The sequence below is a fragment of the Garra rufa genome, chromosome 4 (assembly GCF_049309525.1).
Source record: "Garra rufa chromosome 4, GarRuf1.0, whole genome shotgun sequence".
NCBI classification, from domain to species: Eukaryota; Metazoa; Chordata; class Actinopteri; order Cypriniformes; family Cyprinidae; genus Garra; species Garra rufa.
Genome location: NC_133364.1, coordinates 49,835,225 through 49,846,620, shown reverse-complemented (window position 1 = coordinate 49,846,620; position 11,396 = coordinate 49,835,225). Strand labels below are relative to the sequence as shown.

At 39.6% G+C, this 11,396-nt stretch overlaps 1 protein-coding gene across 1 annotated transcript; it reads right to left on the bottom strand.

Moving 5' to 3' along the window:
* Window positions 1-7,477: 7,477 nt before the first annotated feature.
* On the bottom strand, window positions 7,478-9,907 carry LOC141332988 (uncharacterized). The gene is made up of 2 exons (XM_073837943.1): window positions 9,848-9,907; window positions 7,478-8,503 (listed from the first exon to the last, which is right to left on the bottom strand). The coding sequence occupies exons 1-2, from the start codon at window positions 9,905-9,907 to the stop codon at window positions 7,478-7,480; spliced, it is 1,086 nt and encodes a 361-aa protein (XP_073694044.1).
* Window positions 9,908-11,396: the final 1,489 nt, after the last annotated feature.

Genomic DNA, 11,396 nt, shown 5'->3' with positions numbered 1-11,396 from the left:
AAAACAATACCTTACAAATAAAAATGTGCAGATTTTTATGATCAGAACTTCCTTAAACCAGTGAACCTGTAAACCTTTCAGTCCAAGGATCCAGTAAACGAATGCGTTCAAGTAGAAAGTTCAAAACGATATTCATAAATGAAGCATATATACCCACTTTTCTTCCGGCACCACTAACGTTACACCACTTATTATCTTGTTATTAATATGATTTGATTTATGGTTCATATTCGTAATCGCATATTATGTTGTTGCCAGTTTAAAGGGCGATGTTTACAAGCACTTACGGGCAAAAAAAAAGGTGTTTTCATTTGCATTACAATGCATAGTATGTCTATTTAATGGACGCGGGTGCGGGGCGGGGCGGGTTATAAAAATAAACACAGTGGGTCGGGCCAAATAATTTCATAATAGCGGCACCTGCAGGTTGAAAAAAAAACCCGACCCGCGCATCACTAATTGAGACAATTATGTCGATGTGTCTACATTCAATCATTTCAGTGGGCTTAAATATATCACCCTTTACAGCAGATTTAAACAGTTACAAACAGCAAACAACTGACAGTTACAATAATTAATCTTAGAAATTCAACATTTTAACTTACTTTTCACAGCACCAGTCGCGCAAGCGCTCACAAGATCTCCCGGTTCTTATTTGTGAATCGCACTTGCTCTAAATAGCTAATATTCAGTGAGTTGTCGACTCAAGAACAGCTGCAATTGGATCAGTTTAAGATGTGAATGAATCGTTTGGTGCAATTTGCAAAATGATTTAACACTTTCATTGAAAAGAATAAGTTTGTTCATGAATCAGACACTGCTTCTACGTCTCGGAGCACGTGATCTATTTTAAGAAGTAATGACATGTTTTATGAAATGTAAAAAGTACGATCATATGCTTTGGAATGTAGTGAAGTAAAAGTTACTTACAATAAAACTACTCCAGTAAAGTACAGATACTTGAAAAAATTTACTTATTTACAGTAACGAAGTACAACTTCTTTGTTACTGTCCATCACTGCCGCCAGCTCCCGCTTTCCTCCCCTTCCAAGGGAACGTCAGCACGCTGATGACTGCAGCCCTCAGCCGACTGCAAAAAACAATTTGCAGCCGATGCCTAACCACACTCCTAACCCCCTCCCCTACCCATCTCCGCTAACAGTGCAAGCCCCAGCGCCAGCTATTCCCGCTCTCCTTCCCACTTATTCTTCTGCCTCAGAAGTCACTCATAGTGTGAGTATGCCACTGCCTTTGACACAAGCTACAGTACCAGCTATTCCCTCTCTCCTTCCCTCTGTTTTCCTCCACCCCAGGAATCACCCAAAGCACGAGCACGCCTCCACTAATGGTGCCATCTTTTCCTCTCCTTCCCTCATTTTCTTCTGCCCCAGCATTTTTTGCATTAGGCCCATCGGCGTAGCAACCAAAAAAAATTTAGGTAAAAAACACCTCATAATCCATCTTTCATCCTCACATAATTCCCAATTTCCGAGCATTAAGAGTCTCGTCCCTGTAGGATTTCAGTTACGCAAAACACAAGTAACGAACAAATCTTCATACTCCAAGGACGATCAAAGATTCTTTTATCTGAACCATTTGCCAAAACGGCGCGAAGCCACTGGGCGACTCTTTGTCTACGCCAAAGCTCCGTCTGCCGATCGCCCCTGGAAGCAAAGCAGCAATAAAGGATAATCCTATCAAATTAACAACTAGCTATTTGTGCTGAGAGACTCATTAAAACAAACGGAGATTTGTCACCTTCACCAAACACATGACTAAGAATTCGCTGACACAGGAAGAGGGCAATCTGCAGGGATCACCCCCTCTTCTGAGACCCTCCAAAGAACTGGTCGCCTGACCCATTTGTGACTTGAGTTAACAAATCGAGTTAAGAAAAATGAGGGATCACAGGATAGCCTTCCTGCTGCGAAACCCCCCTCAGAATTCCCTTCACACTGCACGAAAATGAACTCACGCTACGTGCGTTACATGCTATCAAATATGATGCAAAGGCGAAAAAGAAACAAAGAACTCTATTTCAATCAATCGAACTTACTATGCGAAGGTATAGGGCACCCTCCTTCCTGTATGTTCAATGTGTGCCGTGTAATCGTGTACTTTACTATTGTGTGCCTAAATTAACCAAGTTATTAAATATGTATCCCATGTGTAACCTTATATTTCAATATTTGGTTTTGTTTGAAAGGTCATAACGAATGCAGGTTGTCTGAGTGAATGAGAATTTGATATTGTGTATATTTTATGCATTGCTGTAGTTTATGATAAATGATAGCCAAATTGAAGATAAATCTGTGTCCTAATAAGTCACATGCCAGAAGGAGTTACATCAAGTGTGACCCCGCCCCCGTGTAAACGCCATTGGACTTCAAGCCCCAGGGTCGTGTCTAACAGACCCCTTAAAACCTATTGGCCCGAACCAGAAAATTGGCTTGAATTTGCGCTTGAAGTGCCGACTTGAACTGATTGAACTGAGCGAGAAGAGCCCCGAAACATCCTGAAAGACTCTAAACTTTCTCTGCCGAGGATCGCCTGCTCGTTCCAGCTACAAGGCATTCTTGCCCTCCAGAACTCACAAGAAACTGAAAAGACTTTCGCATCCCGGTTTGAACCTTCAGAGCCTACGCAACCCATACCCGAATCAACTTTAAATTTGAGTTCATTCTTACATCCCGCTCAAATAATTTTCTCTCCACTATCCTGACATTTACATAGCCATCACCATGATCAAAGAAGCAGGTAGCAGTGCTTGGCTGGACAAAGTTCACATTACCTCTGCCTTTAAAGTCATGCCCATCCACCCAGATGGCTTTAGAAGCAGCCCTAAATTCTTAGATACCTGTCAGAAGCAATTTGTTTTATCCTCTCCAATAATTATCATTTACCTTATTTGATTCATCTTTTAGGTGTTTTCTTAATCATCTTGCCCCCCCAACTCCTTCCCAGCCGCACATCTCTCGACAACCCAAAAGCTTTTCCCCTCACCCAAGACAAAAGCATAGGCCCTAGCACCTCCATTCAATTCTTTGGTATAAATTTGGATTCACAAAAATTTCAAGGCCGCCCCTTCATCTACCAGCTCTTCTTCCTCGCATCCTCCGCACACACTTTGGAAGACCAAATATTCCTAACTGACTCATGCCTCAACAAACGTAACCTATGGATAGCCTTCCTTAAGCATGGAATGGCTTATCCTTTTTCTACAACAACCTGCTTTTCTTACCAACTGATATACAGCTATTTACCTACGCTGCCCCTTCCATCGGGTTTGGAGGTTTTCTCCAAGGCCATAGGCTCGCCTCCACTGTTGCCAACCGGAATATTTATCGTGTGTGAACGTTTGCCGCCTGCCTATTACCGACCCTCGCTCGTTGCACGGACTTTCCCCTTGGATCGCCACCCGCCTCAACCCATTGCCTGGACTATCGATTCCCCTTCCTGTTTGTCTTCACCACACCAGTTTGCCATTGTCGACTATTTATTTAGTCGATTTATCTCTTACCTCAACATCATCAAAAACCTCCAAATTGGCTCAATCAAAGGGTACCGAAGCGAGAGCCAATTTTTTCCATAAACATCTGTATGGCTCACCTTCACCCAATATAACCAATTCCCAGATGTCCCTACTAATCAAAGGTATCCAAAAAACCCATCCCACTGGCCCGGACACCCGCCAAATTATAACCCTAAAAAATCCACAAAACACAAAAACAATTCCATCTCTACCCTCCATAAAGGCTACCAGTCCATCCACACCACCCGTACCCTAGATGCAATGTTTATCCTGGCTTTCTGCGGTTTCAGGATTTTCGGGAGGAGCTCACACGAGAAATAACTGAAGCAGCCCTACCTTCTTCATCTCCCATTTTTCAGCACCCTACCACCACCTAGTGTCCTCACCTTCAGCCCGAGGACAAGAGAAGTGCCCCGGGCTCGGGAATTTCTGCCGAGCTTAGAACCCTCTCCCGGACAGCACACCAGATACGCCTTACCTTTCCCTCGATTTATGATCCGTAAGAGTGAACTTGAGAAAGACTAAAATTAAACAGTATTGAAATTAAAACAGAACATTTGTTAATTTGTCTTTTGTTTTGTCAATGTAATTAGTTTCTTTGAAATTTTTGCACTAAACCCACTCAATGCAATGAATAAGTAGAATTCTTCAATATTCAAGATGAAATTGGATAATACAATCCTTTAGGAATGGTTGCAAAAAATAATTATAACAGCCTTCGACAAAGCTGCAATGTTGATGGTAGAAGAGAAAAGCAACTGATGTGTGCAAATTAAATCCATGCACATGCTGATCAGGGCTTGACATTAACTTTTTGAGGCACTTGTCCTTCGGACAAGTAAATTTATGTTTCACTTGTCCATGCACAAAAGTCACTTGTCCGGGTAAAGATTTATAATATTAATTATTATTATTTTTTATTTTTTTTGCTAATGCAGAATTCATTGAAAGCATTCAAACACTATCAATATTAATACAATTCAGTTGAAACAGTAGAAAGGAACGTAAAAGTAGAAGTAGAAAGGAACAGTAGAAGGATCTCCAGAACCATAGTATAATACAAAGTAATACTTTGCACGCTGATGTGCACAGTGTATCACCAGAGGTAGTAGTGACTCTTGGTGAAAAAAAATAAAACTATCTATCCGACAGACGCCACAGAACATTTCTCCGTCTTCATAAATAACCCAGCCGAATTCATCTTTCCATTTGGTTACAAATTTTCGTTCCCGTTTGAACTCATATGGTACTGTTGGTGTAAGGCAGGGCTCGAAATTAACTTTTTTACTTGGTAGCACTGGTGCTCCCAACTTTAAAAAGTTAGGAGCATCCCAAAAAATGTAGGAGCACCGATCTTGATTCTTCATGGCCGATTCTGATTAACTGACATCTGACAGACGCCTGCCAGATGTTTGTACACATCAGATGCTTTCCAGATCAAGAGATCTTTATCAGACATCTTGCAGACGTACATGTGCTATCTGAGCCGCGTTGTATAGTATATTGACACAGAGGCGGCAGAATTGTATCTGACAGAATGTGCACTGTAGCACGAAATATGTGACCCTGGACCACAAAACCAGTCTAAAGTCGCTGGTATTTATTTGTAGCAATAGCCAAAAATACATTGTATGGGTCAAAATTATTGATTTTTCTTTTATGTCAAAAATCATTAGGAAATTAAGTAAAGATCATGTTCCATGAAGATTTTTTGTAAAATTCCTACTGTAAACCTATCCAAATGTAATTTTTGATTAGTAATATGCATTGTTAAGAACTTAATTTGGACAACTTTAAAGGTGATTTTCTCAGTATTTTGATTTTTTGCACCCTCAGATTCCAGATTTTCAAATAGATGTATCTCGGCCAAATATTGTCCTATCCTAACAAACCATACATCAATAGAAAGCTTATTTATTGAGCTTTCATATGATGTATATATCTCAGTTTTGTAAAATCGAAATTTGACATCGCAAAATGTCAAAATCTCTGGTAGCCCTTCGGGCAGGTACTCATCAGAATTTGGTAGCCCAAAAATTAATTTAACTAGCCCAAATTAAAAAAAGGCATTTTTTAAAAATATAGAAAATCAGATAAGAGTCTAAATTGTCAATCAAAAATGTTTTCAATACACAAATATAAACAAATATCAAGGAAAGAATTTTATTTCACCATTTAGTGTAGCTGCAGAATTTTAAAATATCAATTTAAGGCAATTTATGACCCTTTTTTTTAAGAGCTGCACAAGTTAAATGAACAGTATGAGTGGGGTTGGACAATGTACGGTAGAATATTAAGCCACAAAATTACATGATTTAAAATTCAGATACAGACACAAAAAACAAAATATCTAATACAATGGCATTTCAACCTTTATACCATTAAAAGGGATAAATCAAGTATATATTTTCTTATATTTATATAAGATATATAACATTAGTATTACTTAATTGTTTAGATTTTTAAAAGGCAAATTCAATTATTTCACACTTACACATGGATCGATAATTCCAAGAATTTGACCAGAAACAGCTGAAAAAATGTTTTGAAAATAAAAATTAATTTGTTTGTCACGAGGGGGCGCTTTAGGAGCGCTGAAATACTACGGTTTCCATAGTAACAGCTATACACAAACCAGCACTAACGCTACTTTATCAGACATGAAATGACAATGCAAACGACATGTTTCTGAGGACAGTCTGTTCCCTTCAGATACATTCATATGAAGACATCCATGTAGCGTTTTGACTTTGAAACGTACAGCGTGCATATTTATTCAATGACATCATTGCCTTTTTGAAGATTTATCCAAACCTATCGCGATCGTCTCCCCGTCTCTTAAACTTATACGTTAATCAAGACTTTTAGTCTTGTACTACTAGTCAGCAGTTAGGCTAGCGACAGTTTTGAAACCGAGTCGCACCACTCTCATTTCTCTCACTCGCACAAATGCTTCCAAATATAATTTGAGGTCGCACAGATTAATTTATCGCAATTTCGAGAAGGAAAGAGAGAGAGAGAGACGCGTGTGAGAGAGAGCCGCGCGTGCGCACTCTCCCATGATCGAACATAGAATGCTGCTACGTCAGAGCGGCAAAAGCATCAACAAGCTTCCTCGTACTTTTTGACAAGAGTTCTTGACGGGGCGGCCAGAGCCTCTTAGCAGCTCGGCGGCGGTGTGAACGTACAGTAACTCCACGAGCAGGTCTTTTCCGTTCCGTGTGTGTGTCGGCGCGCTGCGCTCTCTGTTCAATATTACGCTCGGTGTTTGCGCTGCACGTTCTGCTCTGTCGTTAACGGCATATAACGTTAATTAACATGGCATTTTATTTTGTTTGAAATTTAACTTGTCCAGTCGGACAACCAATTTTCTCTTCCACTTGTCCTACAAAAAATCCACTTGTCCCGGACAAGCGGACAAGCCTTAATGTCGAGCCCTGCTGATGTTGAAATGCTAACAGTGTCCTTTATTGTGCTTCAATCAAAAAACAGTGTGTTTCCCCCTTAAATTCATGGCATACAAATGTGAAGTTCTTAAATCGTAGACAGAGCAAATACATTGTCTATCGTCCATATTATTCTTTGCACATTTATGCATTTAGCTCAGTCCAATACAATATAGCTAGTTGACATGGTAAAGTGTACCATGAACCAAACACTTTGGTTTAAAATGTAAATTAGAATTTCTATCATTGTAGGAGCCCTATATAGGATTCTTATTGGAATCGTTTAGGATTGTTTTGACAAGAGAACATTTTGCAGATTCTGAAAGGGGGATGTAAACTTTTGACCTCAGCTGTAACTGTGCTTTCAACAATGTGGTTGCAGAGAAACAAAGAGGTGTGTATGTTTGTAGAGTAATTTACAACAGCTTTGATTGTGGCCAATCAAAATAGAGGACCGGATCTGTCCGTTCTAGACATTTTGTTTGAAACTCTGTCCATGTTAAGGTGATCTGTTAGGTTTCTCTTTATCGTGAATTTTCATGTGCCTGTACAGGCTTCCTTTTTGACTGAAACTCTTTCCACACTGTTTGCAAGTGTAAGGCTTCTCTCCAGTGTGAACTCTCATGTGTCTGTTAAGGCATCTTTTTAGAGTGAAACTCTTTCCACACTGTTGGCATGTGTAAGGCTTCTCTCCAGTGTGAAATCTCATGTGTCTGTTAAGGTTTTCTTTTTCAGTGAAATTCTTTCCACACTGTTTGCATGAGTAAGGCTTCTCTCCAGTGTGAAATCTCATGTGTCTGTTAAGGTTTTCTTTTTCAGTGAAATTCTTTCCACACTGTTTGCATGAGTAAGGCTTCTCTCCAGTGTGAAATCTCATGTGTCTGTTAAGGTTTCCTTTATCAGCGAAACTCTTTCCACACTCTTTGCATGAGTAAGGCTTCTCTCCAGTGTGAAATCTCATGTGTCTGTTAAGGTTTCCTTTATCATTGAAACTCTTTGAACACTGTTTGCATGAGTAAGGCTTCTCTCCAGTGTGAAATCTCATGTGTCTGTTAAGGTATACTTTATCAGTGAAACTCTTTCCACACTGTTTGCATGAGTAAGGCTTCTCTCCAGTGTGAAATCTCATGTGTCTGTTAAGGTTTCCTTTATCATTGAAACTCTTTGAACACTGTTTGCATGAGTAAGGCTTCTCTCCAGTGTGAAATCTCATGTGTCTGTTAAGGTATACTTTATCAGTGAAACTCTTTCCACACTGTTTGCATGAGTAAGGCTTCTCTCCAGTGTGAAATCTCATGTGTCTGTTAAGGTTTCCTTTATCAGTGAAACTCTTTCCACACTCTATGCATGAGTAAGGCTTCTCTCCAGTGTGAAATATCATGTGTCTGTTAAGTTTGACTTTTTCAGTGAAACTCTTTCCACACTGTTTGCATGAGTAAGGCTTCTCTCCAGTGTGAAATCTCATGTGTCTGTTAAGGTTTCCTTTATCACTAAAACTCTTTCCACACTCGTTGCATGAGTAAGGCTTCTCTCCAGTGTGAAATCTCATGTGTCTGTTAAGGCTTCCTTTTTCAGTGAAACTCTTTCCACACTGTTTGCATGAATAAGGCTTCTCTCCAGTGTGAATTCTGATGTGACTTTTAAGGTGTGCATGTTGTTTGAAACTCTTTCCACACTGACAGCAAGTGAAAATACTCATAGTTCCTGTATTTTGAGCACTTTTTTGTTTAGAAATCTTTTCAAACTCTAAAGAACAAAAAGACTTTTCTCCAGGTACGAAATTATGAAGATTCTCAAACTGATCTTTCTCTTCAGTTTCATTCAGTACTTCTTTCTCCTCTTTCAGTGCTGTTAGGTCTAAGGTGGAAAAACAAAGAGATAAAAGTTAACCCCAGTTTAATGGCACAAAGCAGTTAACATCACAACATGTAGATAATCAATGCATGTACGCTAGATCCTATACCAGGGTCTCCAAACCTGATCCTGGTCGGCCGGTACACTACAGAGATTAAGTTGGCTGTTGTCCAATTAATTAAATCTATAAAATCTATATAGACTGATCTCAATTATTATATACAATTTTTATGTCCCTAAGGGGTATATTCAACAAATTTAGAGAGACACTGGGAAAAAAGAAAGGGGACTCCCCACTTAACCATCAGATGAAAAATTCATCACAAAATTCCTTCTGAGGTCTTATTAAGGGGCAATCAAAAAAGTTGACTGTTACCCTTGACCTTTCAAATGGAAAACACCAAAACAGACTGTCAGAGGATAATAAATGGTGGAAAACTGTCATCTCATATCAAATCTCTCAAAAATCTTATTTAAAGGTGCAGTGTGTAGATGTTTGCGGCATCTAGTGGTGAGATTGTGAAATGCAACCAACGGCTCGCATCCACCGCTCACCCCTGTCTTTACAGAAGCTACGGTGGCCCACACGGGATTAAGATTTCGTCGTTTTAGACAGCAAAGAGTAATTACGTTTCTTTTAAAACATAAATTAAGGAATTATATTTACTTAATAATTCAATAAAACAATGTTATTGTGAATATTGTAGAAACAACACGGCGACTTCCATGTGAGGGGACCCGCGGTCTATTTAGATATAAACTGATAATTCTAAGGTAATAAAAACATAATGATTCATTAAGTAAGGTTATGTATACTATATTGCATTTCTGTCTAGAGATCATCTTAAATATTACACATTGCACCTTTAAAAAATGTAAATCACTCAATTTTAAATGTTTATGTAAAAAACATTAGTAATATTATAATTACATCTCTAGAAACATAATATTAAATTAAATTAAACATGCAGCCAGAGCACTGGGAAACTCTGGCAACTAATGCAGCTAAACTAACCTGGTCCGGGACTTTCAGTTTGGTAATGTGGTGGTGAGACGCACGGTGTCTGCGCTCCATGTTATTTCATGTAATATCTTAAGAATACACCTTATTTGATTAGCACATCAAACTTGTTGGACCTAATTTTTATTTTTGAAAGTCTACGCCGTCAGAATTTTCATTTAAAATGAGCAAGTCTACTAGGACAGGTGGTAAACAACAAGCTCACCATGATCGGGCCTGTCAAGAAAGCAGCAAAATGGCGGATAACGAATCCACATCTTCACAGCTTACAATCGCATCCCTAGTTAAGGAGCTTGAAAGATTCAAAAAAGAGATGACTGGGGAATTCGTTGCACTTTTAAACACTTCTCTGGAAACAATTCGGTCTTCAGTCGAATCATTCAGTGCGATCTTAAAAGCACAGGCAGCGACGATCAACGAGATGGAAGTGGGCCTTTCAGAACACAGTGACCGAATAACTTAGCTTGAGCTTGATGTAAAAGCTCTTCATTCAAAACTGATAAACACCAAAAAGGAAAACACAGGCTCTTAAAGCTAATATAGAAGATTTGACATCTCGCTCGAAGTGGCAAAATGTACAACTTGTAGGTTTACCGGAGGACACTGAAGGAAAGAACCCAAGGGAGTATGTGTCTAACCTGCTTTCCGAGATTCTTGGCGATAACCTAGCAGAACCACCCGAGCTGGATCATGTCCAGCACAGTCTCGGGCCTAAACCTCGCGCAGATGAAACACCACTGCTTTTGATAATCAGATTTCACTGATACATCATTAATGAAACTGTCATGAGATACTCTAAATCCCAAAAGGACATTTCCTACAAACGCCACAAGATCAAGATGTTCGAGGACTTCAGCATAGAGTTGGCGAGGACACGAGCAGCGTTTAACAAGATCAAGAGCCTACTTTACAAGCAAGGAGTACGATTTGGAATGCTGTACGGCTCACCTCCGAGTGAGCTATAATGGCGCGGAACGGATCTTTGATTCTTCTGAGGCAGTGGAGTCGTTTTCCCAGAAGAACTTTCCTAACTGACTTTGGCAATAATGGACTAATGTGCATTTCCATGATGAGCAGGTGAATTCTGCAGGTTTGAGCTGCGGTAAATAAGATGGCTTTACAATGGGCCGTCAGTTAACGTCCAATATACGTAGACTTTTGAATGTAATCTTTACTCCATCCCGGTCTTCATCTCTCTCGATGCAGAGAAGGTTTTTGACCTGGTGGAGTGAGATTACTTATTCATGGTTTTACAAAAATCTGGATTCAGATCTAAATTCATCTCATTGATTCGTTAACTAAATTCCACTCACTCAGCTTGCGTGAAAACAAACTCTGAAAATTACCCTTATTTCTCGCTTTCTCGTGGCACCCATCAAGGGTGTCCACTCTCACCTCTCCGTTTTGCTTTGGCTATAGAGCCTCTCTCTATAGCCTTAAAATCGTCTTTAGCGTTTTCAGATATTTGTTACAGATGGTGTGTTCCTCCCTGCCAACACTTCATTGTTGGTGGGGATACACACAGTCTGTTTGTGGTCTGCTC

Bases quoted from the DNA above. Each gene is read 5' to 3' on its own strand.
- LOC141332988 (XM_073837943.1), bottom strand. From the start codon at position 9,907: ATGGAGCGCAGACACCGTGCGTCTCACCACCACATTACCAAACTGAAA. The intron at 8,504-9,847 runs GTTAGTTTAGCT...ACTGGAGAGAAG, and splicing joins AACTGAAAGTCCCGGACCAG to CCTTACTCATGCAACGAGTG.